General features: G+C 39.2%; 3 protein-coding genes across 4 annotated transcripts in view; all 3 read left to right on the top strand.

The window, feature by feature from the left end:
• The first annotated feature begins 2,581 nt into the window (after window positions 1-2,581).
• LOC122656806 (FACT complex subunit SSRP1) overlaps window positions 2,582-27,900 on the top strand; it is a 41,757-nt gene continuing 16,438 nt past the window's right edge. The window contains exons 1-2 of one of the 2 annotated variants that reach the window (XM_043851458.1): window positions 2,582-2,598; window positions 6,324-6,334. The gene's annotated coding sequence lies outside the window, so the exon portion shown is untranslated. Of the gene's footprint in view, window positions 2,599-6,323; window positions 6,341-27,900 lie in introns of those variants that run through there. The other variant, XM_043851459.1, reaches the window with a different exon arrangement.
• Window positions 6,578-7,006, top strand: LOC122654236. Its single transcript, XM_043848226.1, has one exon. It carries the CDS (start codon window positions 6,578-6,580, stop codon window positions 7,004-7,006), a length of 429 nt encoding a protein of 142 aa, XP_043704161.1.
• On the top strand, window positions 10,468-26,978 carry LOC122656808. Its single transcript, XM_043851469.1, has 8 exons — window positions 10,468-10,713; window positions 10,942-10,997; window positions 11,598-11,760; window positions 11,882-11,970; window positions 12,939-13,071; window positions 14,976-15,068; window positions 22,352-22,454; window positions 26,537-26,978. The coding sequence occupies exons 1-8, from the start codon at window positions 10,549-10,551 to the stop codon at window positions 26,920-26,922; spliced, it is 1,188 nt and encodes a 395-aa protein (XP_043707404.1). The 5' UTR covers window positions 10,468-10,548; the 3' UTR covers window positions 26,923-26,978.

The following is a 27,900-nucleotide window of genomic DNA, read 5'->3' as shown; positions in this document are numbered from 1 at the left end:
CCATATTATTAGTGAAAGGTAATCTTGGAATATCACATTATATCAGGGTAGGACCAAGAGAACCATCTTCTTCATGTCTCTCCTGCATTGTGGGCTAGCCATATTTATAGGATGACTGGTGTCAAATGAGGAAACAAATATTCATTAACAATTTTCTACCCAAAAAAAATATATATATTCATTAACAATTATTGCAAGATTTCATCAAACCCATGCTCATAATAAGTTCTGAACGACAATAAAACAGATACATATACGTACAGCAACAAGTAACAACCCTCATAAGAATAAAATCCACTCGAGTAAGCTCAGTAGTCCTTGCAAAACTTTGAAACCCAATAAGCTAGAAAATATGCACAGAATCATATTCCAGACTTAATCATGGCAAAGCAAACATCACCATTTACTCAGAGAAGGATTACAGTTAAGATTCTCATTCCTGCATTTTTGCCCAACTAATGAACTTGCCGAAAGATGGGTTTTAAATTACAGTCCCGTAAGGCTTTGTAAGCGCACAAGGAGAGAGGGTTTTCTCTGTTTCTAACTATTTCCGCAGGTTGCTCCCAGGTGCTTTGGGGCTTTCACAAACTCTAGCCGGTTTACAATCTCATCTGCCTATTTTTGGCCACTTTCTGCTCTTGACCCCTCAAGGGACGGCCCCTCGTGACCCGATATGTTTTGGGTCACGCTTTGGGGCCTTAAAATTGATTCCTAAAATAAAGTTTTTTCTTTGGCGAGGCTGTCTAGAAGCTCTTGTTGTTAATAGTTATCTTCTTCGTCGAAATCTCTCCGCAACAGACTTATGCTCTAGATGTAAAAATGGTACTGAAACTGTGTTGCATGCTTTGGTGCACTGTCCATTTGTGGCCAGATCAGGATCGTTTCCAGGGAGCAGGGAATGCCCAGGGCGCTGTCAGCCATTGGGCTGCATCGCACACATCCCTAGGCATGCACTGAGATGTGTGCGGCAAAGCTCAACCGCTGGATGCTCCCTGATAGCACCCTGGGCGCACGCCTCCTTGGAGACGAGCTAAATTCCAATGTTGGAGAGCATCTCCCCCTCCGGATGGACTCTTCTATCTTTGGAGGCTCTTCCTTGATCGATTGGATTACTTTCCTACAAAACTTGTCGTCTGGGCTTCCATGTACCCATGTTGATCGTTATCCTCTCTTGTTACAGCACGATGCTGTACTGCATCGTGCAGCGTTGTAGAGGCCATGTGGCACAGTGGGCCCCACATGACGCACATGACCTCTGTAGTGCCGCATGATGCAGTACAACACCGTGCAATTACAACATAGGATAAAAATTCATACCCATGGGACTATCATACCATGTGTTAGTGTGGTAGGGTGTAGTGCTCCATCTATGCTTAATTTAGGATCTGAAAATCTCATCCTAAGAAACTTGGTTTTAGTGTACACTTAATTATTTTTATCATCCGAAATGCGAAATCGACTTAGAATGCATTCCAAGAAGAATACATACCAAATACTCTTTAAATTCACAGACCACAATTGGAATAACATATATTTTTAAGGGTAAATTACATATGCCTCCCCTGTACTTTGTCCTAATTACACATTCCTCCCCTTGATTTTCCCACCTTACATACGATTCCCCTATAGTTTTCAAAAAATTACTAATTCCTCCCCTGTCGTTAGCATCCGTCTGTTATGTGCTGACATGGCATAATTAGATTTTTTATAATGCCCAAACTAACCCTTGGTCCTTGTGAGATGACCCATTTACCCTTTTGATAAAAACCAAAATAAGAAGGAAAAATTTGCCCTTTCTCCTCTCCCAACTTCATCTTCAACCTCTGAACCTTGTAATCGCCGGCAACGATACCCCTACCAAGGTCGAGTATTTATGCTCACAAGGACCATTGCTCGTCATTCGATTGTTTCGGGTTCTAAAAGATTCCTTCCCAAACCGGTTTCTTTTTCTTTCTTTTACAATTATTAGAAGCCCTTCTCCATTCTTGTATTATAGGATTCAGTTTCTAGTTTTAAGTTTCAGGGCAGCCAGCCCCCATTCTTGTATTTGTGGCTTGTTAACGCAGGAGAGAGAGAGAGAGAGAGAGAGAGAGACAGAGAGAGAGAATGAATGGAGTTACTTCTTCTTCTTCTACTATCGAAACCCATTCCCACCTTCAGGCCTCAATTTCACCAACTTCTCTTCATTCCATACGGTTCTCTGCTACAAGGTATGCTCTCTTTGTGTGTGATTTCTGTACACCTTGAAAAAGCCTGGATTTATGAATTACCAGCAGTAAAGGAAACAAAAATTCCATTGAAAAGAGTGATAAAAAAAACTACCAATTATGTTGGTGGAAGTGAATCTTTGGTGCTATTTTGGGTGAGAAGGGAATCAAACAGCGAAAATGCCTGTTAGAATTCAAGAAGGAAAGACATAAAAGCACTGCCGAAATAAGAAGCAGAAAGAAAATAATCAGATCTTTCATCTTATCTCATCTATTGACAGATAAAAATTCAAAAGCTGATAAACAAATAAAACAAAAAGAAAATTTAAATACAGAATCTCTGCAATCGCATTGAATTCCGTCTTCTCCTTCAATCTCTCTCTTTCTCTCTAGTCTCTCCTTCCCGAAATTGATTGCCCTCTGGTCGGAGAAACCAAAGGGCTCCTTCGCCTCTCTGTTTCTTCTTCTTTCTTATTTTTCTCTGGCAATTATGGAGAAGATGATTTAGATGAAAGACATAAATATAAACGTGGCGAACCGAGGTTCACAGGTGTTTTTTCTTATGTGAGCGGGACGAGGTTGCGTACTGGTTCGGTTTCTAATGTTTTAGTCCTACCTGCAGCAACCTTTGGTGATCTTTTACCAATCGGTATCCCTTCTTTCTCCTCTAATCTCTTCTTATTTGTTTGTGGTGGAGGCGGCGGCGGCTGCAGTGGTGGCGGTGATGGAGGCAGCGGCAGCGGCAGTGGTGGCGGTGGTGGTGGTGCTGGCAATGGAGTAGGAAAGATATGAGTGTTTTAGGTTGAAGATGATGAGAAAGGTAGAATTGAAAATGCAGTTTTAATTTGTTATTCTGTGATTCCTACGTGATAGAACAAGAGATGCTCCAGCGTGTTCAAGCGAGCACTGGAAGATTGAAATCAACACCTTCTGCGTGCTCTTCACGCGTAATGGAAGCTATGATGATGAACCCATCTCATTGCTCGGTCTTTGCAGTGCGGAATTTAAAGTTTTAGGGAATAAGAGTTCGAGGAGGAGGAGGCGGCAGCGACAGTGGTGGCGATGGAGAAGGAGGCAGCGGCTGTGGTGGTGGTGGTGGTGGTGGCGGCGGTGGAGGAGGAAAGAAATGAGTGTTTTAAGGTTGAAGATGATGAAAAGGGTGTCATTGTAATTCAACTTGTGTTGTTTTAGAACAAGGGTAATATTGTCTTTTCAAATCATTAACTTACAGCAAACTAACACCGTCAGCCATAAGGGGTCAAAATGTAAGGTGGAAAAATCAAGGGGTGGAACGTGTAATTAGGGCAAAGTACAGGGGAGGCATATGTAATTTACCCTATTTTTAATGAAAGTACGATAAGTATCTCGTAAACATTAATTGAGAGTGTGCAACAGGTGCCACGTTCTATTATTATGTAATAGGGAAGCAATTTTCTGTACGGGAGTGTGGCCTACGTCAGCACTCCCATATGTCTATCTCTTTCCTCCTTCAAACAAGGGGGCAGAGGTGTCTTTTCACATGGGGTAGAGAGAGATAGACTTATGGGAGTGCTGGCGTAGGCCATACTCCTGGATAGAGAACTTTTTCCCTATGTAATAATACACCCAAACAAATATCGAATACAATTATAAAAATAAAAAAAAAAGAAGGGAAATTTACACATACCACCCCTGAGGTTTGACGAAAGGATATTTTCACCCCTCAATTTTGGAAAATTCTACATAACCCCCTGAGGTTTGCAAACGGTAACAAATAAGCCCATTCCGTCAGTTCATGACTAACACTGTTAAAAATTTAAAGTGAACTGATGGAATTGCCCTTGCAAGAAACCAAAAACAAAATACCTGCAACTCGTCTTCCCCAACTGGGGAAGACGAGTTGCAGGTAGGGAACATCATAAATTCCAGATTTGTTGTCGCCTAGGACTGCTGGATTGATCCAAATCGATTACACCATCACCGAACAACAACCCTGGATCATAATATACGCAATCTTATCTCCAATTCACGAAGAGCCTGTTTCCCAACTTGAAAAAACAACCATCCGCCCTCTAAGTAGTTCATACAGTTAATAAAAACAAAAAAGAAAATTCTGATAATTGGTAATATTCAATAATTGATGCTAAATACATCTCTTCTGTCTCTCCTAGGATTTTCCCCATGGCAAACTTTGAATAAAATTTCATCTTGACAAACACTTCAGAGCTAAACATATGAGCAATTTGCGTTCAGAAAATGAAATGAAATCAAAATTGTTTTCGAGAGAAACATTCAGAAGTATCGAAGCAACAACAGAAGCAGAGGAGAAGAAGAAGATGAAACAGTAACATAGGCGAACTTTTTTTTCCCTTCTGCAATCGCATCTGGAAAAGGCTATAATGTGAATCTGATTGAAAATATACTCAGTCAATCTCCTTGGAAACCCTAACCCTACTTTCTCCCTCCAAATCAAGCCTCAAGTCGGCGATTTTTCTCTCAAGAAAAAAACCCTCTCTGCTTCTAGTTCTACATCTATCAACGTCAACGATAATTCTAAGGAGAATGGTGGAACTCATATCATTGGATTTGCTCGGAGAGACTTGAGTGAATTTCATGGCCGCCCAGATGGGTTTTTGTCTGGGGTTGCAGTGATGGCGAAGACGATTTTCCGGTGACCAAACGGACTGTAGTTAGATTCCGGTGGGGTGTGAATTTTCCCTTTGATTTAGGGCTGGTTAGGTGTAAATTGATTTCCCATACCTGGAAATCATCTTCCCCAGTCGATTTTGGGAAAGATGAGTTGCAGGACTGAGCAAGATGACCGTTCAGGAGAAGAGAATGCTGCCTGAGTTCAAGAGTAAGCATACCCAGTTCGTGAACAACGAGGATGACGAGATTGAAGGAGCAGAGGAGGTCTGTCTTTCCGCTATTTCACCTGGAGTCCTGCGTTTGAAGGGTTTGCCCACTCCGGCAGGGAACGGAGGATTGATTGATGATGGAGGCAGAACTTCTTATTCTGTTGTTGCAACCTCTTTAATATAAAAGTTCCAAAAAAAAAAAATTAGCAAGGATCGTGGAAGGATTTTGAAAGATTGGGAAAGGATTTTTTTTTTCTTTGTATGGGCAATTTTGTCATTTCATCCCATGTTTTTAACACCGTTAATCATGAATTAACAGAATGGGCTTATTTGTTATCGTTTGCAAACCTCAGGGGGGTACGCAGAATTTTCCAAAACGGGGAGGTGAAAATATCCTTTCGTCAAACCTTAGGGGTGCTATGTGTAAATTTCCCAAAAAAGAAAGCAGCAACATTGAATTATATGTTAGCTTGCTGTCAAACTTTACAGTTTGATGGACTAAATTCTGTTGGGCCTATACAGTTAGTGTTTCCTTGCGACTACTCAAGGACTAATCGTCTACTCTACATACGGAAATAAAGTTGTGCCATCAGTACTATCAATTGAATTTATTGTGGCAATAAGCGCAACCAAAGTCACAGGTTTGAGTCACTCGGCCAACGTTGAGGGAGAATTGTTGGGCGACAAAGGTGTCTCCTTGCAACTCAAGAACCATCAATTGATTTTAGTGTAGCGATAAACATTTCATCCAAAAAATAAGTAAATAGATTGAAAATTTTTCTCATAGTATTATGATGAGCCTTACTAGCTAATGAAGCAACAGAAGATCAAATCAAGTAGAATCTGTTTTGTTTTGTGTTTTTTGTGCCAAAAAAAAAAAAAACTGAAAAAGAAAGGGAGAAAAGGAATATGTCCAAGAGTGTAGCTCCTACGCTCATACTCACGCGACCAGGCAGAGTTCTTTTTCCTGTTTTGAAACTAAACCATCCCCCAATGGTTTAAGTGTTCAACCATCGACAAAAGTCCCCAAACAGGAAAACCCTCCAAAAAACCCTAAGCCATCGTAGTCGTCTTCCGTCGGCTTCCTTATTTTTTCGTTTTTGCACAGCGGCACAGTCCTAAAACACATCCTTTTCCCTCCTCGTGCAGCTCCTCTCTCCCAGCGGTGCCTGGCGCTGGTATCCAGAGAAACGGAAGGTAGGCAGCGCAGCACAAAAACCAGACGTGTGCGTGTCCGGAGAAGCAGCAACCTATTGCAGCACCGGCGCCAGAGGAGGTACTCTCTCTCTCTCTCCCTCCCCCCTTCGCCCTCAACATTTGAAGTTGAACGTTCTCCTGGCAGGAAAACAATGGTTACTCCCATAACTAATTGGGTGTTTGGTTTTCTTTTGGTTCCTAAGTTCTTCTCGCTCTCTGATTATTGTCCACAAATTTTTTTTTCCCTTCTTTAGTTACTCCCATAACTTACCATGGTCTCGACGCATTTGCTTTGTAATTTTGGTTCCAGTTTCTCATTTTCTATCTCGGGTGCTCATGACGTTACTCGAACAAGTCACGAAGGTTGCGGCCGATCCCTCAGGCCACATCGTTCAATCGCAATATCCCATAATATTAAATGCGGATGATATATTATGCAATTTGAAACCCAAAAATGAAGATTCCAATGATTTTTCTTTGTTCAAACGCGTTGGCGGATGGCAGATTTCAGCAACTGATTCAGAAATCATTGCATTAGGGAGCCGATTTTGCAAAAAATTGAAAAAGAATCTCAGTAAACATAAATCTTTTGATAAAGAAGAGTATCTAGGGCTTCTGAATTCATTTATGGAGAAAATGATGAAGAAGGTTGGTATCTCTTGTGGTGTTGGTCCTTCTGATTCGAATTACACCCGTGTAATGATTGAAAAGTTAGGATTTTTCATTTCTCGAGATGTTGCACGTTCGGTTTTAGAGGCTTGTTGACTGCTGGAACTCTGGGAGTTGCTGGAAACTTTAATTAGTCAAGGGCTTGTTGGTCATTCATCATCTACACAAGTGCTTCAGTCTCTCATTGATGCGAAGAGATCAGATTTGATTTGTCTCTGTATCAAGGCAAGCACTTTTCTGACTTTCAGTCATCATATCTTCTTTCTGATTGAAATTCTTTCTGTCCCCACCAAAAGAAGCGTAAGGTAGTATGGTCAAGGTTAAGAACTGACATTGTCTTCTTCTCTCAGTAGATTGGACGGTTCAGAGATGTTAAGTTTGATTCGGTACATGGGGAAGTGGTTGAGGAAGTACCAGAGGTTTCCCCAGGCAGGCCTGTGTCCATCAGCAGCATTGGTTTTGGGTTTGAAAGCCTGTGACTGGGTGCCATCCCTTGAGTCCATTGTGAAGTATCTTGGATTGGTGCTGGATGAGCATTTCTCTTCCTTGGTATTGTACTCAGAAATTTATGAAGAGCTGAGATCGATGGAGGTGATCGTGAAGTCTTTAGCTTTGGAAGCTAGTTTATGTTGTTCGGTAGCTAATGTGATTGAGAATTTGAGAACAGAAGTTGGACAGCATGAAGTTGCATAGGCTAAACCGGTTGGTATTGCATTGATATTTGTATTTTGTGCTTCATGATTCTGTAACATCTGTGACAATACATTTCTAGATGAATGGTTATAAGTTATTTAACTAAAAAATTTTGGACTTCATGTTTTTTCATTATTGATGTGAACTGTGGTAATACTTCTATCTCCACGAGGAATCCCCTCAACTACACATTTGAGTCGTAGAATTAGGAGAAAGTTTTCCTCCACCCATAGGAGTTGGGTTCACTCACCCATTTAGAGTCATTATTATTTGGCCCCCTTTAGCAAGAAATCGATAATGTCATCCCATCTGTTTCCGATACCCATATCCATCCAAAGGCATAAAAATCCATGGGTAAGGGAATTCCCCATTCAATTCAATGTGGGTGTGGGGAAACGCCTCCTAAAAATTATGACAACATTTTATGGAAAAACAATGAACATCCTCCCCACCTCTCCCTTCAAAAAAAAAAGTGGACCAATTGTCTGTGTTGGTTGGATGGGAAAGCTGTGTCAATCCTGCCTAATGCTGGAGAGATTGAAGTTTCAGTTTAGAGCTTGGCTCGCGCGAGTCACTGTTTGTTCACTTTATTAGATCTATTGATTCTACATGAATATGATCATCGTCAGGGCTTGATCAAGTCCAACATTGAAGTTAATAAAAAGAGAAAAGGTGATTGATCCCACTAAAATGAATTATTGTTGTCGCAAAGATCTGTTAGTTTACCAAATGTTACAAAGCATCTATTCTACTATGTGGACGAACATTATGTCCATTCCGATTGTTGGATAGAAAGGATATGGTCTAGATTAACCACATCAAATTTTAGAATCTAATTCAATCAAATACCTCTTTTTGTATTGACACACATCCTGTGTATGTTCATGCATGTATACCAATAATCTAAATATTACTATGCACCTCTTCCAACTTTGAGTAGGAATAGACGGTTTAGATTAAAACAACATAAAAATGGATAACTCCGACTTGAATTGTGGTTTTCAAAACCGTCACCTTCCATTTTTACATGGATAACTATCCATGATTCTTGGGAGTGTAGATGATGCTGATATGCCAATAATCATTTGGCTTGAAACAAAATGAGAAATGATAAATTTAGCAGGCTCTTTGCCAAACAAAGCTGTTTGCGTCCCTTAAAAATTTAAAGCATGGCATACATAACGTTCCAAGCATGATTTGAACAAACATTATGTAACATGACCAATCATCACTTCACTCGATCGATCAGCCAAAACACAAATTCCTCAGTGAGAGCTGAACTCTGTATCAGACAAAATCTGAGACAAGCTCTCCACAACAGGTACAATTTTTTATGAAGTCAGTAAATCAAATAATTTGCTGTCCTGTGAAGTGAAAATTCATTAAGCCTTCACTCTACCTTCTCTCATCCAAACAGAAACTTGGACCTATCTGCTCCACTCAAAATCAGCCCCATAACGGGGATTGGTGTTGTTGATACGGCCAGGGTCATCTGGTTTCATGGAATACACAAAAGCATGCCAACCAAGAAGGAATGGAATTATAAACTGCATACATACACCACCAGACCAAAACCATTTAGTCAAGAAAGGGTAGTTGGATTGCATGGATAAAACAAGTTCACTCATAATAGTAAGCAGAGTTTCAATGGCAAATTCCATGTACTGACTACAAGATAAACTTCGAAACCCAGTGAAATATCATGTGTTCAAGGGAATAATTATCACCTCCAATTCGTGGACACCTCCAATTCATCCAATTCCTCTAATAGGGGGGGAGTGGATCTCATCTTAGGCAATGTTTTCGGGCAGGGGATAGGGTGATCATTTCCACCCCCATGTGAGGAATTGAAGAGGATAACGATTCGTGTTCAAGGGCATTCTGAAGCGAGAAAAAATAGAGAAAAATCGGATTTCAGAATGCATTCTAGACTTAGAATCTACTCCAAGAATGCAGAAAACCCATTAAACAAAAAACCCAACAGATATGTAACCCAGCCCAAGGCTAATTTTAAATAAAATAAACCCGCTTCTGTGTTTTGTCATCATAAACATAACGATCCAGATCTTCAACGATGCACGCGCTGCCCACACCGGCCTGAGCGGACCAGACACTGAGGCACGCGCATTGACGGCCTTACCCCCGCATCAACAATTATAAGGGTAAACTATCGTTTCCAGTACCAAAAAATCATAATACAAATAAGAATGGCCAACGAAAACTCTGGAGCTCTGAGCTCAACTGTTAGAACTGCCTGACCAACGAAAACTCTCGGAGGCAAAGCTGCAACCAGACAAACAGAGTACCTAGTAAGATCAACTTAAAACTAGAGAAAGAGAGAAAGGAGAGTGAGAAACTGCCATTTCATCTCCTGTAAACTGCGGAGAGGAATTGTCTGCAGGTCCGTTGGACTTCTTCTGTTGTTGTCCGAAGTAGTCTGGACGGCGGCATTCCTCAGAGAGCTTCTTAAGAGCGACTGCAGAGAGGCGAGAGCGGATTGGATTTGGAATAAAGCTGCAGTTTCTGAGGAATGCTTGCGAGTGCAAGAAGATAGGGTTCTGAAGGAAAACACCGGAAGGAGACGAAGACGAAGGTGATGACATGAGGTTCATCTTTCGTCTTCTTTTTCTATCTTCTCAGGCACTCCTTCGGAATCGGGCTCCGGAGGTCGGTGACTCAGTCAGGTCTTCTGTGGGACCATAAGCAACATTTTCCAAGAGGGAAAATCTTACACGTTTACACTCCATTGGCCCTCACGCCCACACCTTCAGGTCCTCCACACTCTACCTCCCGGAATCCCTACCTCGCCTCTCTGCTTTCATTTAGTGGCCTTGTCCAATGACTGGAGAGGAGCTTTGATATGCCTGCAGTACGTACTTGCTTTGGATTGCATTTGTTCTGTGGAACTGTTCGATTTCCCGCTTTCATATGTGGATTATCTTAAAATGTTCTCTCTCACTCCATCGCTTCGGCTTTTGGTTCCTCAATGGAGACGAAGAAACGGCAACCTATGGATTTTTCTCCGTTCCACTCGGAAGATTGGATTCGTTTCTTGTGTAAATTCTTCTTCCATAAACGATGATTCAGTCTCAGTGCCAAAGCAAGCCCAGGCATGTTCTTTTATTATCTATTGGAATTCCATAATTCTTATACGTTATTCATTGGCTTTACTCGACTAACTCTTCTATTGGTATGTCGTTTGGTGCGTGTTCGTGTTGTTTCGTTTGAATGTGGAGTGTTATCGAATATATTTATTGTCATTTTCGTGCGTTTTCTTGAAGCTGCGAACGAAAAAAAAAACCGAATGACATTTTTTCTCTAATTTACATGATTGACAGCTTGATTATGATCCTTCCGAAGAGATTTTTGGACTCGAAGTCGGTTCGCAGCCAAGGTTTCAGTTTTTTCATTTACATGGACAAATTGCGGTGCTTGCCCATACACATACAGTATTTTCAGTACTAAATTAGATAGGATTTATCAATTTATAGTTGTCACTGGGGTGAATTCGCCAATAGACTGCAACATTTCAAATCGAGGCTTGGCAATTGTTGACAAGCTTCCGCCACTGGCTAATTTGTAACTTGTTCACTGCTCTTCTAGGTTCTTATAGTTCGAGAGGTTTCTGCATTTTTGAGACATCCGTTTCAACTGGCTCGTATTCAATAATATGAATGATACTTCCATCAACCCTCTTGCAAGCTGTTTTAATTTTTAAGAGGATTCCCAGAGGACATTCAGTTATTAATTCATGTTGAAATGCCAAATGTATGCCAGAAAAAGTGCAGCCTCAGGTTTTGTCTGGGTGTGTGTGTCTTGTGTGTTTTAGGTTGCTGTTGAAGGGTAAGAGCCAAGTCCTCGAAACAAACATAACCCCTAAGTCTTTGTTATCTTTGCATTAGCTGTTGTAAATTTACTTTCATATCACCTTCTTTCCCTACTTAGGATGGCATATGTTTATCTTTAAAAAAGTAACTCCAATGTCATTGTTCAGGAATGCTGCTGCTGAAGCATACAAGCCAAGGTCCTGGTTTGGTCCCAATGGCCAATATATCAGAGAGTTGCCATGCCCAAGTTGTAGGGGCAGGGGCTATACACCATGTACAGAATGTGGAATAGAAAGATCTAGATTAGATTGTTCACAGTGTAATGGAAAGGTACTTTTGTGCAGGGACCTACCTAAAACAGCATAAATTTTAGCTTACATTTTGCACTAGGGTACAAGTTAGTGAAGTTATGTTTGACTTGCATATATTTACTTTGCCTCAATGGTAACAGGGAATAATGACTTGTCAAAAGTGCTTTGGAGAATGTGTAATATGGGAAGAGTCAATTGACGAGCAGCCATGGGAGAAAGCTCGCTCTAAGTAAATCTTCAACATGCTTTCTTTTTTCATCTTTTATAGTCTGTTTGCCGAATTGAGATTTATAAGTTTATTCATTACTCTTTAATACCTACTGTATGTTTCCTATTTTTATGTGTTTCATTTTGGTCTCACATGTACTCTCAGTTGGGCTTAAAGAGATAAGAAGAGCAAAGCAGAAGAAAACTTAGAGAAGTGTAATAGTTAAAAATTGGATATTCTTATCTTATAGTAATTAAACTTTAGGTACATGATTGTGATTCAGGTCAAGCACATATGTCCTGCTAGCTTGCTCAAGGATATTCCCTCACATTTCCCATCAATTTGATGAGATTAAGGTGGGAAATCGTCTTGAGTGTTGGACGAGGGTGTGGTAGGGAGACATAACTTTAAGCATTTTTACCTTATTTTGGTGTAACAATAAGAATATAGAGGTCTATCTTCCAGGTAGGCTTGAGTTGGGACTTGGAGCCTTACAGGGTACATGGGATTTTGGCACAGAAAACTGGAATCTCTTTGATTACATCCAAGAGGTCTTTATAAGTGAACCCTGGACTCAGGGTGTGATCTATGGAATTTAGTGGTGTACTCTCTTATTTCTACCTACTATTTCTTCCCATTTTTATCCAAAATTATCTGATAATTGATTCATTTCCTGAGAAGTTTTTTCTGGAAATCTCTGCTTTTCCCAAACACAAGGTTGTTATCTTTGGTGATTTAATTTGACATACACTTTACTACAATTACTTTTCAAGATTGGGAAATGAGGAGTCCAAATGTGTCTGTCATGTACTTATTAATGTAAAAAGAAAGATGAAATTGACATACATCAGTTAGTGAAATTTTTAATCTCCTAGAATAGTTTGATAAATGATGGCCTCTATGTTTCATAAATTAGGGACTCGGGTTAATCGATGGCAGTGAAGTAGTTGTAAAGTATACACACTCTAATGCTTAATAGCCTTTTGCAGATCTCAGTTCAAAGTGAAGGAAGACGATGAAGTAGACAATCTGGATATAAATTTAGACGTGACAAGAAAATCAAAGCGTGTGTACCAATCACCTCCCCCTGAAGTTGGATTAAAGATCAGCCGATCACTACGGGTTAGCTGTCTACCTGGACATTTTTAATACTGCCATGTCACCATTCCCCTATTATATTTATATTTTTATATTTTTATATGTACTTTGTGTTCTTTTCAGATGCATTTTTCTTTCATCTTTCTCTTCTTTGGCAAGTAATGGAATGTGCAACCACGCTAAACGTGTTCCTTATTATGTTTTACACAATGTATAGCCATGCAACTTGAGACTAAGGGTGTAGATCAGTTGGGTTTGGCTGATTTCTGTCAGTCTCTATTCAGTCTCGGTTTTAGTCTTATTAGGCCAAGTCCAAGACTGACTGATTAACTAATCAGTTCTCGGGTGACAAACCGACACCATATATCAATTGGTTGATCGTTCTCAGTCCATAGTCGGTATTGGTCAATCAGTCTGTATTCAGACTAAGGACCAATTGATTAAGCCATCTTTAGTCAATATTTTGGTGTAAGATTAATTGATCCTTAATCGGTCTAGATTGGTTGTGTTTGTAGCTTTGGTCCTAAATCGGTCAGTGCAGTCGGTTGGGTTTGACAGAGACCGACAGATTACTTAATAGGTCTTCATCCACAAACCAAGACAGCTAACTTATTAAATGGTTGGTCAGCACCAGTCAGGTTTGTCGGTTTGGGCTGGGGTTTGACACCCTTAAGGCCTTAACTGAGACACTAAATGGAAGCACCCAATTTTGCAGAATCTTTGAACCAGTCACAACACTGATCAACTCAAGCCAGGTTAGGTCCCATTGATCAAATTGAGATCCATAAAATGGACCCAAATAAATCACTTCAAACCAGTCTTCATCTAAACTGCCCCTTGGAGGAGCAGCCACTTAAATGCAGAAACAAGTACTGGCAATGCAAATTACTGTTAGCAGCACTGTGATTGCTGCTGCATGATTTTTTGATAAAAATGTAGCGTTTGCAACACTTTCGTTGATGATTATGTCTTGAAAGGTACGTTAGGACGTTGCGTGGCTTCTGTACATACGACATACAAAAAGAACAAATGGCGACGAGAATCGGCTGTATCAATGATTCTCAATGGAGGATCGGGGGGTTTTTGACCAAAATTGTTCAAGTCCAAAAAAAATCCGTTCGAGAAACAAGAAGATCAATTTCGGGTTGAACCAACAACCAGATTGCATAGTTATTATAGATGCAGATAGAAAGTCCTTGGTCATACTTGAAGCTGATTGATTACAAATACCTATTGTATCTTTAGTGGATTCGAATATCCCATTGGGATCCTATAAAAGAATCATATATCCCATCCAGCAAATGATCCTATACAGTTTATTGCCTTGTGTTGAGTCTCCTTTGTTCTAGCAAAAAAGGTGATGGATCTTCTAAGAGGATGAAACATTTCCGTTCCAAATCATGGGAGTTTCATGTGGAAGCTGCCGCCACATACCATCTGTTGTTACCCGTGTTTATAAAAAAATTGATGTATTTACATCACCAAAAAGAACTCCATGAAAACACCGATTAACAATCCCATCTTTTCCTTATTAGTGATTTACATTGAGATTTACAATCCTGAATTTATTAAAAGTTACTGCTTTGTCACCATTTTATATCCCAAAGGACTATGGATCCATAAATTGGGAAAATTTACTAGTACTTTGCTTCATCGGTTAAGAGGTCTGGTGCAGGTTTGGAGTTTAGATATCATTAAATGGATAATACAAGTTCATGCATCTTTCATAGAATTTCCACACCAGTAGTCCCACTCCTTTTCTTGATTCAATACAGTTGTGATGCGTCAAATTTGTTTACAAAGGTTATTTTGAAGAAAGCATCACAAATCAAATATCGTTTTTAAGTTCTGGGTTTTACATAAAGCATATATTCTGCATCTATAACCAAATCCTAAAATTAATTTCCTTTTTAGTTGGATGCTTGCAGAGTCTCAATGCGAAAACAGGATTATTTAGTAAACGCATGAAAATTATCCATCGTGACCCAAAACTTCATGCACAAAGGGTGGCTGCAATCAAGGTATGGAATCTGAAGAATCATTATCTTCACTGGCCATATGTTATTGTTATGAAGGGCAGTGTGTAAGGATCCTATATTATATTAAATGATGGTTAACATGCACATTTTATTTATTACTATTAGTGTAATTGTTTAACTAATGCAGAACCTATCTAGGAAAGGGCTCACTAGGGTGAATATTTGATCTAGGCTTTGAATTTTCATATACAACGATACAAGTGCTATTAGGGAAGGATTTTATGAATTGAAATTAATAGATGTTTGTTGGGTTTAGATTTAGGATAGTGTGTACAAATTCAGATTAATGATTAATGGTTAGGGTTGAAATTTCTAGCCTTGGAATATATATTTCATCAAAGAAAGAGTAAAAATTCTAAAGAGGATAAGAAGAGAATAATGATAGACTCTACTATCGTCACACTAGTAGCACTCCAGGAATCATGCCCTGAGAGAATTGAGAGCTTCACAAATTCAGGGGATTTGGAGGGAAAGACCAAATCAGTTGTGAAAGCATAGTAACTTTTAATTTACTTTTTGGGTTGAATAATCAATCACAAGAAACTATATAGATCTCCTACACTTACAGCCTTTGTGCTACTCCTGCTTTAACTGAAAATTCTAGAGCACAATGTAGAACTAAAATAAGCACTGGTAAACTGACAGCCTAAAATAACTTTAGAATCAGAAATGAAGCTGAATGGACTCAATTCCAACACCACAAACAAGGAATGGAAACTGGTGTAGGACAGGTTTGGGAAATCCTAACTGAAAGTAATGTAGTTCTAGATAGGGTAAAGCCCTACTAGAATCCAAACCAGGACCAATAACAAGGAACAAAGGGGCCGCTGGTTCTGCAGTTTCAGTAGGACAGAATTGCAGTTTTAGGTCAAATCTAGGGCTTAGGTTAGGATAATGGAAGGGGGGCTTAGGGGCTATGGCTAGGCAGGTTTGTAGGACTCTAATAATGTAGGTATTATAGAGTTTTAAGTGTTTTGAAAATTCTGTAAAACTGGGCAGCAAGAACTAGGGTTTAATGGAGTTAGGGTTTATGGGATTCAAACAAAAAATAAAGGGGATCAATTGGGGGAAAGGATTAGAGGGTTAGAAGAAGAAATTGGGTGTCAAACTTACTGGAGATTCCACTGGCAGCAGCTTGAACAGATGTGAAGGATAGAACCACCTTCGAATTGAAGAAGATCCTCCTAGCCGTCACGGCGTAAAGAGTCAACCGGATTCCACCAGTCCCTTTCCACCTTGATAGAACCACAAGGATGCACACTCAACAGAGCAACACTCAACAGAGCAAGGCCGTAACTATGGCAGCAAACAAAAAGCTTTTCATTAATCAAATTCGTGTTCAAGGCTTTGCCCCCTTACAACCTTATATAAAAGACTCAAAAATAGACTTCTACTCTAAAAAGGAAAGGCCTAACCCAATCCCTAACCTTTTAGGTAACTTAAACTGACTAGGAAACTAAAATAGACTCAAAGTAGAGTCCTAATGACTTAAAAACAACTTAAACTACTTAAAATAAAGAAGATTCCCTACTAGCCAATAGGATATAAGAACCTCTTAGCCAATAGGATCACTTCACTTAAATTAGACCAATTGAACCAATTAGATGCAACCAATTTAAACCGGTTCAATTAAAAACTTAAAAATAGACTAAATATTGGGCTAATCCCGTGTGCAACCAATGTACCCCTCTTTTAGGCCCATAAAAGTGGCCTATTACATAGAAAACCCATGAGATCAAAGGCCCAACATACATATAACCCAACCCTAGACTTATTTCTAAAGAAATAAGCCCATTTCGGTGACGAATCTACATCAGAAAGGTAGGAAAGCTGGGATGGGTATCCAACTCATTTATCTCAGCACACATGCAGAAATTCTTAACAAATACAGCCATAAATAAAGAAACAAACAAATGATATGTGCAGAATTTCATGCTAAGTATGCAAAGGAAAATTTAATAAAAGAAACATGATAGATCAGTACCTTCCTTTGCTATCCCAGGGGTTAGAATGCTGTGAATAAGTGTTAAATGACTTAAATCACTACCTAACTCCACAGAATGTGTCATCAAGGCCTCCTTGTTGATGGTATAAGAATATCCAAGGTATTTGGGGGCTGACGGTGAGACAAAAATTGGAAAATTTGGGATCAAGGCTAAGTTAGAAAGCGCTTGGTAATCAAGACTTGGTGCTAGTGCTGCCCGGCTGCTGACAGTGCCTAGATACAAGAACTGGTAAGAAATTTAGCAATAATCAAGTCTAGGCAATAAGGGAAAATTGGGTTTCTTGGAGATTTGGCTAAGGAGGTCAATGGAATTTGGGATACCACATGTTTCATCACAATCAGTCCTATTCCAGCCAAACATGTGTGATTTATTGGGGTTTATGGGCTGTTGTCGACACCATGTAGCTTTGATTCTCCTGATTTGCTGGGCTATCCTCTTTCCTCTTACTTTCATCTTTCATTTTTCATTTTTCATTTCTCACTTTTTTTATCTCATTTCTTCATTCCTCTTGCTTTCCTTTTCCTTTGTTTTGATCTCTGCTTTACTTATTTTTTCTGAATGGATCCATGTAGCCGACCCCATTTAGTTGGGATAAGGCTCAGTTTGTTGTTGTTGTTGTTGTATGGCCTGTTGTAGTAATGGAAGCTCTTAAGAAATGAAGATGGAGGTTGGGAGATATATGATGGAGTAAACAACAATAGATTTGGGGAATCAAACATAGATGGTTTGCTGTAGATATAGAGTTTGAAAGAGAGGAGGAGTGGATACAAGAAGAAGAAGAAGATAGATTTGTATCTTGGCTTCACACCATCTTGGATTCACTCCAAGAATTGCATAGAGTCACTCATGCTGCAGAAAAAGAGAGTAATTTCACAAGTTCCTAGAATTCTTTTCATTACCTCCAATAATGAGTCCAAAGGGCCTCATAACATTACACAACAAAAAACAGTTATTTCCTAAAATAATTACTCATATAACTACACACTAAACTTCTAAACAGTTATTTCCTAAATAACTACCCATATAACTACTCCCACCACTTAACACTACAACATAATAAGATAAAATCTTCTTTCTACCAAAAAAAAAAAAAAGATTAAAGTCTCCTAACCCCCCAAAAAAAAAAATAATGGCCACTGGCCCCAAATAAAAGTACAACAAAGTAATAAAAATAACTACAGATAATACTAGTCATCTAGCCATAATGAAGTGACATGTGGCTGCATGTGTATGTCTCCTCTGATAAGTCCTAAATCCTTGAGTGATGTCCTCATCAGAAACAGTATTCAAGCTTCCACCGTGACCTCAAATAGGATATATGGATCCTATGTCATGTAAAATGGTGGATCATGACTTAGTGTTTGTGTTTTTCATCAATTTGGTAGTTCAAATACAATGATGCAGAACCTACCTAGAAAACAGTTCCAGTAAGTGAATCTTGTGTTAGGGACTTCGGGTTTTGGAAATTTCAAATACTGGGTTTACTGAATTTCATGAGTTAGTGATGGGATATGTTGTATTTAAAGTAAGAGGAATAGGTATTTGATGGTGGCCTCTTCTATGTTGTGCTATGTTCCACTGACACTTCAAATTATGAGACATACCTATGTCTGACATCATGTAAGGCAATGCAAATGCAGGAAATACAAACTTTTCCGTACCCAAGCTGTACCCTTTGCCATGTTCAGTAACATAGATGGTGTGGTGATTGGTAATTGGCTTGGGTTGAGATTGGGAATGGAGATTTAGGAATGTGGTGTGAATTTTTCCAAATAAAGATTAAAATTTAAGGAGGATAGATGGAGAGGTTATACTAGCTTCACACCAATAGAGCTCCAGGAATCATTTCCAGAGAAACCTGAAAATGCTTCACTGCTGCAGGGGAATTGGGGTGAGAGCCAGACCACCTGCCAATAAGAGCATAGAGCATCATAACCCCAAACCTTCACCACCTTCTTGTCTATGGTCGACAGGGTTCATTACAACTTCCTGCTGGATGATTACTGGTCATATTTAGATCCTGTTTGACTGAATCTTTTCTGCCTTTCCAGCATTCACACTTTTCATTAACTTCTGGTTAAAAAAAAGGTGGGTGGGGGAGTTCGTCTAAGCTGCTCACTTGGAAAGGAATCTCCAAGAGAATGCTTCGTTTTTGCCACATAGAAGATTGGTATGACCATTCTGACTGTTGGATATCTAGAGAATGGTGAGGCTTGGCAATGTGTCAAATTTCACATGGAAGATTATATGACCATTCTGACTCTTGGATATCTACAAAATGGTGAGGATTGGTAACGTGTCAAATTTCGGAGCCTAATTCAATCAAATACCCTCCCCGTATATTGGCATGCATTTACATGTATGTCCATGCACGCCTACGGTTACTCCAACCACTACTGTGCACTTTCCGATAGTCCTGAGTTTTTCATAGCTTTATTTTCCCTCATGGAAAATTCCGATTGCGCTTAAACTTTACATGTAAGCAAGAGGACCTTGGGGTCCACCTGTGATGCAGGAGCAATCTTTTTGGACCGGCCCAAACCCGTTGGGGGACCTATATGAAGACGAACCAGATCCAATTGGGTTTATGGGTTTAGTATGATATCTTAGTTTATTTATTTATTTAGATTTTTATTAGTTGGATGGATTTATCTTGTTTTCTATTTTTAGTTTTATTAGGCTAATTAGTGATAAAGTCTATGTAGGAGTTTGTGAATCCCATTTAGAGTGAAGTATAATTTCAGCTTTAGATTATAATTAAGAGTCTTTATTTTCTTCTTTAAATACTAGTTTGTAACCACGCAAGATTCAGCTTTGAAAGAAAGATTTTATTTGAGTTTGTGCCAGATTGGTACAAATCAGTCATGTGATCATCTTCTTCCGTCTCTCTCGTTCCAATTACTGTTCTTCTTTCTTCCCTTCTTCTTCTCTTATTCCTCCTTTCTTCTTTTCTTTATTTATTATAATGCTAGACTGTTTTCTCTCTGCTGAGCGATAATACCAGATTTAGAAGAAAGTCTCACTGAATCACTCATCCAAGTCGATTGTTCTAAGATTTTGGGAATAGGTTCCTTACCAGTAGGCGACCTAACCCTCATAGTTTGACTGCTTAATAATTAGTAGGCTCTGAGAATCGAGATTGCAACCCTTTTGAGTTTTACTCTTCCGCTGAATTCTATTTAAGCATCTCTTATCTCGTTGTTAGGCTGCTGAATCCACTGTTTGCTGGTTGGAATTGATAAGAGTTTAAAGTCAGCAACCTTTGCTTGCAATCTCCGAACCAATTGAGTTCACATATGAAAGTTCTCTCCATTGAAGCTTGCTGGTTTTCTGCCATGGATTGTGTTGCAGGAGGTTGAAGACAACTCCCAAACCCCAAGTCGTGGCTTTGCTTTAAAGCCCTTATTTCCTTAATTTCCTTTAATGCCCCTCAACACTTCTAAACCTTTCCAAGATTATCCCTGTAACCTCATACGTGACTTTTCCCTTTTGTTGCTTTTTTTTGTGATTTAGACTCCCAATAAATTACCAGATTGCAATTGGATCTTATATTTGAGCCATTTAGAGATTGGGCGGGCCCATAAGCAATCTGAACAGGGTTTCGAGACCTCGTATCCGCATCAACCTGTCCACAGAATTTGGATCCCCCCTGAACTTCCATTTGGCAGCTAAAATCCACTTGGAGATTCCTTTCCTAGCGGGCCACTTTTAGAAGCCTTTCCCAATAAAGGTCCTACACATATCCAGCCTTCCCCAATAATGGTCTTACACATATCCAGCATTGTTGCTACTCTCCCTTATAATTGAGCTTTGAAGAATGAAGACAAATGAGAAATAAAATTATTCAAATCCATACCAAGTTTGGACAAAAGCCAACAACCCTTGGGTCTCAGATTGGTTTTTCTTTTTAGTAGTCAAGATAGTGTGATGGCTAAGAGTCGGACATTACTTAATAGCAAGCATCAATCCCCTTTACTGCCACACTGTTCTACTTTTCAGTACAAATAAGAGATTTTTTTGAAAATCTCAAAATTTCAATATCTTATGGAGGCCTTTCTTTCAACCGCCTCTATAAATTTCCATGTTGTAGACATTCATTGGTCCAATGTCCATTAGACCCATTAGTGCCAAAGTGGAATGTGAAAATCAACTTCCAGGCCGAAGCTCTGGACTTGACCATTCTTTGTTCTTTTGGTCCTTTTAGATTTATTCACCTAGTTCAAAACTACACAAGTAGAATATACGATATGTATATGATATGTATGATAAGTGTATTATATTAGACCCTATGATTGGAGATGGATTGTTTCTAAGAGCATTCACATCTCACAGATTTCTCTATTTATTGAAATCCAATTAAAAATGAGGCTGCATAGGTCCTTGCATATCCCTGGGAATTGTCTACTTTTGCCCTCATATGTTGTTTGGTTTCTTGTCTTCCACAAAGAAATATTTCACAAATGGTATTGTCTCCATTGAATCCTACCACTTGTCTTTATCCAAAATGATCATCGTAACATGGAAATAAAATACTGCTAAGAGAAAATGATAACCATATGAGCCCCAAATGGTGGAAAATAAGTAGACAATGCCGATACAAGCTTCAGTTTAAATCCATATTGTCAGACCCCACTTTGGTCAATCTTCAGACTTCAGTTTAAACCCTGAATAAAAGTATGAGTTGAGCTAAATACAAGCACGTCATCCATGTGGAAATTTTTTAATGGTAGACACTTCAAGGCTTTACTTTGTTGTCACCTGGAATTAAAAAGCATTTAGTCCAGCATAGCATCTGAGTGTCTATCACCTTTACAAAACACTGAATTCATTTCCATTCACTGCCAGAGTTCTGATCATGTCTTTAACTCTCAACAATAACAGGTTAAAGGGCGTACCCAGTGCACGAGGCTCCCGCCACTGCGGAGTCTAGAGAGGGTCATAATGTACACAGCCTAACCCCTGTTTCACAGAGAGGCTGTTTCCAGACTCGAACCTGTGACCACTTGGTCACAATGGAGCAACCTTACCGTTGCACCAAGCCCCGCCCTCCAACAAACACAGATTATTATTAAAAAAAAAGAGTGACTCAAGTGCACTTCCAAACATCACCTTATGCGTATAAATGTCATTCCAGCAGCAACCTAACACATCCCAGTCTCATTATTCATTAATCAAAATGCATGATGGCACTTAGGGACTATGAATCACTATTAATGTGCATTTTCATTCCCTAATGTCGGATGCAATATTTCTTTTCAGAGAGCTAAAGGGACTCCTGCAGCAAGGAAACAGGCATCTGAAGCTTTGAAAGCTTTCTTTCGTGATCCAGAGAACCGCCGTAAAAGAAGCATTTCCATGAAAGGTCGGTGTACCAGTTGTGTTGAATTGCATTAGCGGTATGACTTACTACTATACTATAACCTTGGCTTCCAAGTGGTATATCTTTTGTTTGTTAATCTTGAATTGCTGTGTGAGTAACTGCACTAGGAACTAATGTGGAAATGTAATCCAACTCTATTCAACTAGGAATTTTTTAAGGTTTAGACTTGACCTTTTGGAAGTTAGGACGTTTTTTTTGCTTGAAAAAGAGAGAATATTGACTATGTTTTTCGTAATTATGTTCCCTCAAAAGGGTTTCAATATGAGGAAATCGAAAAGAATGGAACACGGCAATCCAAGTTCAGAGACTGAGGCTATGTTTGGTTGGCAAGAAATGGATAGAAAAGAAAAGAAAAAATTCAATTTTTTTTGAATTTGAGAGAGACACAAATCAATCATTGTGTCATCGTGGTCTTGTCTTATTTGGAGAGAGATAGACACATAAGTCAATCATTCTGTAAATGGCTTAGGGCTTTTGGGAATCGATTAAAGTTTACGTAAGTACTTGGATTTATCTTGAAATATGTTGTTTGGGAAGGTTGCAGGGAGCATTTTAGGTGGGATGAGTATCCGGCGACAAATTTTATGGGTTTAAGTGTCCCACCCCCTTTCTCAAATGGTCAGCATATCTATTAAGCATCAAGCCTCAATGGTAAAACATAATTTACAACAGATTCCACCTCTTATGGGAGGGAAAAATTCAGAAAACATAATCTGGATGATGGGTAGGTTGGATGTTGAGGTTTTGGGGTAATCCCTGATTTTGCGAGAAACTTGAAGCATATCTGATGGCATGAATGGTGCCAGCCGGAGACTTGGTGATGTAAGGCAGCAGTTGCTGTCGGTCGCCATTGGAGTTCTTGATGCTGTTTACAATTTCTGTTTGTAAAAGGTTACGAAAAAGATAAACCCCCCAAAAAATGAGGCGGATACAATTGCCATTTATGGTGCCCCCCGCCCCCCTCTCATATGGCTGGATCTTTTCCTCATTAAACCATTCCCAGATATGCTTCCTTGTCATGTACAATCAAATATAAGTTTTTCTGTTGAATCAAATGAAACCTTAAGCAACAGCATTGATGATTTGATGAGACATTAGGTGCCAAAGCACTTGGTTTTTTCACATGAGACATGAAATTTAATTCTCTGCCTTTTTAGGAAACAATAAAACCCTGTGTTTGCTATTCTGTTAATTTTGGCTTCTCCCACGTCCAATAAAACAACAACAACAACTCAACCTTATCCCAACTAAATGGGATTGGCTAGATGAAATTTTAATTCTCTGCCTTTTTAGGAAACAATAAAACCCTGTGTTTGCTATTCTGTTAATTTTGGCTTTTCTCACATCCAATAAAACAACAACAACAACTCAACCTTGTCCCAACTAAATGGGATCGGCTAGATGGATCCATGCCCTCCAATCAGCTCTATTCGAGGTCATAGTTGATACAAGGCCTACGCTATGCATGTCTTTCCTCACCACTTCTCCTAGGGTCATTTTAGGTCTGCCCCTGGCTCTTTTGGTTCCTTCAATCTGAATCAAATCACTCGTCTATACTGGAGCATCCAAAAGCCTCCGTGGAACATGGCCATGCCACCTCAAATAACTTTCTCATAGCTCATCATGTATTGGAGCTACTCCCAAATCAGCTCTAAGATGATCATTTCTTACTTTATCCTTCCTAGTTTTGCCACTCATCTATCTCAACATCCTCATCTCCGCTACACTGAGTTTATCTATATGATGCTTCTTAACTGCCCAACATTCTGCACCATACATCATATTCGATCGTGTAATTGTTCTATAATAGTTTTAAAGGAATAGGTCGATCACACAACACACCGGACGCTCCTCCCCACTTCATCCATCCTATTTTAATTCTCTGTGAAACTTCATTTTCTGTATCCCCTTCTTTGTTTATGACTGAGCCCAGATACCTAAAATAATCACTTTGTGGAATCTACCTCTTATCAATTTTCATCACCTCTTTATCCATCCTAGTGTTACTAAAGAAGCATACAATATACTTTGTCTTTGTTATCTCAAAACCTTTTGATTCCAAGGTTGATCCCCATAACTCCAACTTGACATTAATCCCTGCTTTTTGTCTCATCCACCAAAACAACATCATTAGCAAAAAGCATACATCAAAGAACCTCATCTTGAATACAACAACAACCATAACCTTATCCCAACTAAATGGGGTCTGTTACATGGATCCGATAGATGCTATGATAGTAATGGAAGCAAGAGAAATAAAAAGAGTAAAAAGGAGTTAGAAGAAAATAAGTAAAGGTATAAGTCGAAGCAGTAGTCAAAGCAGCATCCTGGGAACAATCCCCTATAAGGGGTCGGCTACATGGGTCTTTGTCTTCCAAACAACTCTATCTGCGGTCATACTAGGATCGAGCCCTACCACATGCATATCCTTTCTTACCACTTCTCCAATAGTCATTTTAGGTCTGCCCCTACCTCTTTTAGCTCCGTCAAGCTGAATCTGGTTACTCTTTCTTACTGGTGCATCCATGGGTCTCCGTTGGACATGACCATACCACCGCAACCGGCTCTCACGGAGTTTGTCCTGTATTGATGCAACTCCCAAATTGGTTCTAATACAATCATTCCTTACTCTATCTCTCCTGGTCTTGCCGCACATCCACCTCAACATCCTCATCTCCGCTACACTCATCTTGTCTATATTACTCTTCTTTATTGCCCAACATTCCGCCCCATAAGGCATAGCTGGTCTTATTACTGTTTTGTAGAATTTTCCCTTAAGCTTAATGGGTATGCGTTTGTCACATAACACTCCTAATGCACCTCTCCACTTCATCCACTCAACTTTAATTCTGTGGGACACATCATCCTGTATATCCCCCTCTTTGTTAATGATTGACAACAAATAGGAAGATTGTTGTCCACATATTTACTTGAAACACTTCTCATCTTTAGTACTTGCTAGATTAACTCTCTAGGAACTTTGTCATAAGCTTTTTCTAGATCAATAAAGACCATATGGAGATCGTTCTTGTAATCTCTAAATCTTTCCATGAGTCTCCTAAATAAGTAAATAGCTTTTGTCGTGGATCTTCCTAGCATAAAACCAAATTGGTTCACCCTAATAGTAGTTTCTTGTCTCATGTGGGTTTCAATAACCCTCTACCATAACTTCAATGGGAGATTATTCTGGGTAATTTGACCAACAATACATCCATCCATTGCTATCTATCTCTGTACAATGCTTCTCTTCCCTTTCCAACCTCGCCAAAATATGGCTGGAAACATGACATCTTTAGCTAATGTTCTTCCTGTCTGTTTCTCTTCAGAGTTGGCTCTAGAGAGCTAGGTTTGAAGAATCAGTATGCACTGGAGTATCAAAAGGTCAAGTTTAGGAGATAATATGGATACAATGTATAGTGTATGCAAGGAAAACTATTTGAAGAAATAGATGGTACTTAACAGTATTTAATAATGTAAAATTTTTCCAAGAAAAGCAGTGGGGGAGTGCTAGGATGTTAGATGACAGTTATCTTTGATTCAAAGTAGCTACCCTATGCCTACTTCAAGTCTTCAATCCAGTTCAAACCACAATAGTTGTTTGTTGGCTGAAGAACATAATAGAAAAGCAGAGTAGAAAGGGAAGGGATGGGGAAAAATCAGGTTAATAGTTGTTATGAGCCGCAGTCAGATGAAATACTTGTGTATTGAATGGAATCAACCGATGGAAATTCTGATATTGTTTCTGCCAAATGAACTTTTGATTTTCCCTGTTAGTATTTAATTCATAGTCGGAATATAAATACATTGCAGCATTTTAAAGGACAGGTGGATTCCTTTAACACCCACACACAGAAAGAAAGAGAGAGATAGAGAGAGGAGAATAATCATAACGAGGTAGAAGATGCAACTGCGAAAGGGCACTTGGGATTGAGGAAAATGAGAGGTTTATATACTTAATGATGTTGAACTTTGAATTGTGGTAGTTTCTTGATGGTTTCCCTGTCTATTTGCTATTTCTATTGTTCTTATCTGTTTGGCATCAAAGAAGTTCTTCTTTATTTCAGGAGTGAAATTTTATTGCAGTAACTGTGGAAGGGAAGGGCATAGAAAACACTACTGCCCGGAACTGGATAGCTTTGTAGATAAGAGATACAGATGTCAGTTGTGTGGAAAAAGAGGCCACAACCGTAGAACTTGTCAGAAGTCCGGGACAGGTGAACCGGAGAGTGGGAATCATCCAAGACATCACCACTGTAAGGTTTGTGGTCGAAGTGGCCATAATCGTAGGACATGTCCCCAAGTGACTGGGGCTGGTTCATCAAAGAAAGGGTTGCTGACCTCAAGGACCGGATCTTACACCTGTAGTTTATGTCTAAGAAAAGGGCACAATATTAGGACATGTCCTACTAGAAAGGACTCACAGGATGGCTTAACCACCAAAAGTTCTTAACATATGGGGAACACTAAACAATGATCTTTCTTGTGCAATAGAGACTGCATATTTGTAAAATTACTATTTTGTTGAATTAATACTTGTGAAATTACTGTTGTGACAGGTAATCACAAGAATGAAAAGCCGTTTAGCATCTGGATGCATTCATGGGCATACGAACCTCCATTCTATCATTCAGACTCGGATCATTGCTGAAGGCACACTTTATTAATACATTTATTTCGATCTTCTTATTAATTCACTTACTTTAGAATTGGCTAAAAAGATCTAAAATCAATTTCGATCTGAGTAGCCAATCTTGATCCAAATTGGCCAATCCAACCCCGATTTTTTGAACCATTCATATTGGGTAAAATCTGGTGCATAGGTAGACCCTAAAAATGCTTTTCATTATCAAGGCCAAATCTCTTATTAGAAAGTACTTTTGACCCATGAGTACTTTTTTCCAAGTCTAATTCACAGAGAGTAATTACAGGGAGTACATTGACGTGTGGTAACTTAGTGCTTCCGGAATAGGAAAACATAACTGAATGGAGTTCATCAGGGGCAAACTAAAAGCAATGGATTACGATTACCAATTTTTTTTTTTTTTGGTAATTAATTACGATTATCAAAATGATGCATGGGCATATATGAGAAGATAGATGATTGATCTTTGGGATTGAAAATTTGGTATGCGATAAAATTAAATAATTTTTATTAGAATTGTCATATCATCATTTTGCATCACACAAATAGATGAGTGCAAGAGCGGGTGGATCACTCTTCATATCCAGGAGAAGAAAAAGTGTCTGAGAGGAGAGAGTGTGTGGGAGGGCGTGTGAAGCCTCCTTTCCTATAATAATTTTAGGATTAAGTTTCTCTTCACTCATTGGTGAAAACCAATGGTCATGTAAGTGTCACTCTATGATTAAACTCTAGGTTTATCGTTAACTCCCATCTCTTATTATTTATGGTTTGAAATATGTTATCCAG

This window comes from Telopea speciosissima, chromosome 3 (assembly GCF_018873765.1).
Source record: "Telopea speciosissima isolate NSW1024214 ecotype Mountain lineage chromosome 3, Tspe_v1, whole genome shotgun sequence".
In the NCBI taxonomy this organism is placed as follows: domain Eukaryota; kingdom Viridiplantae; phylum Streptophyta; class Magnoliopsida; order Proteales; family Proteaceae; genus Telopea; species Telopea speciosissima.
This window is presented reverse-complemented; position numbering and strand designations above follow the sequence as displayed.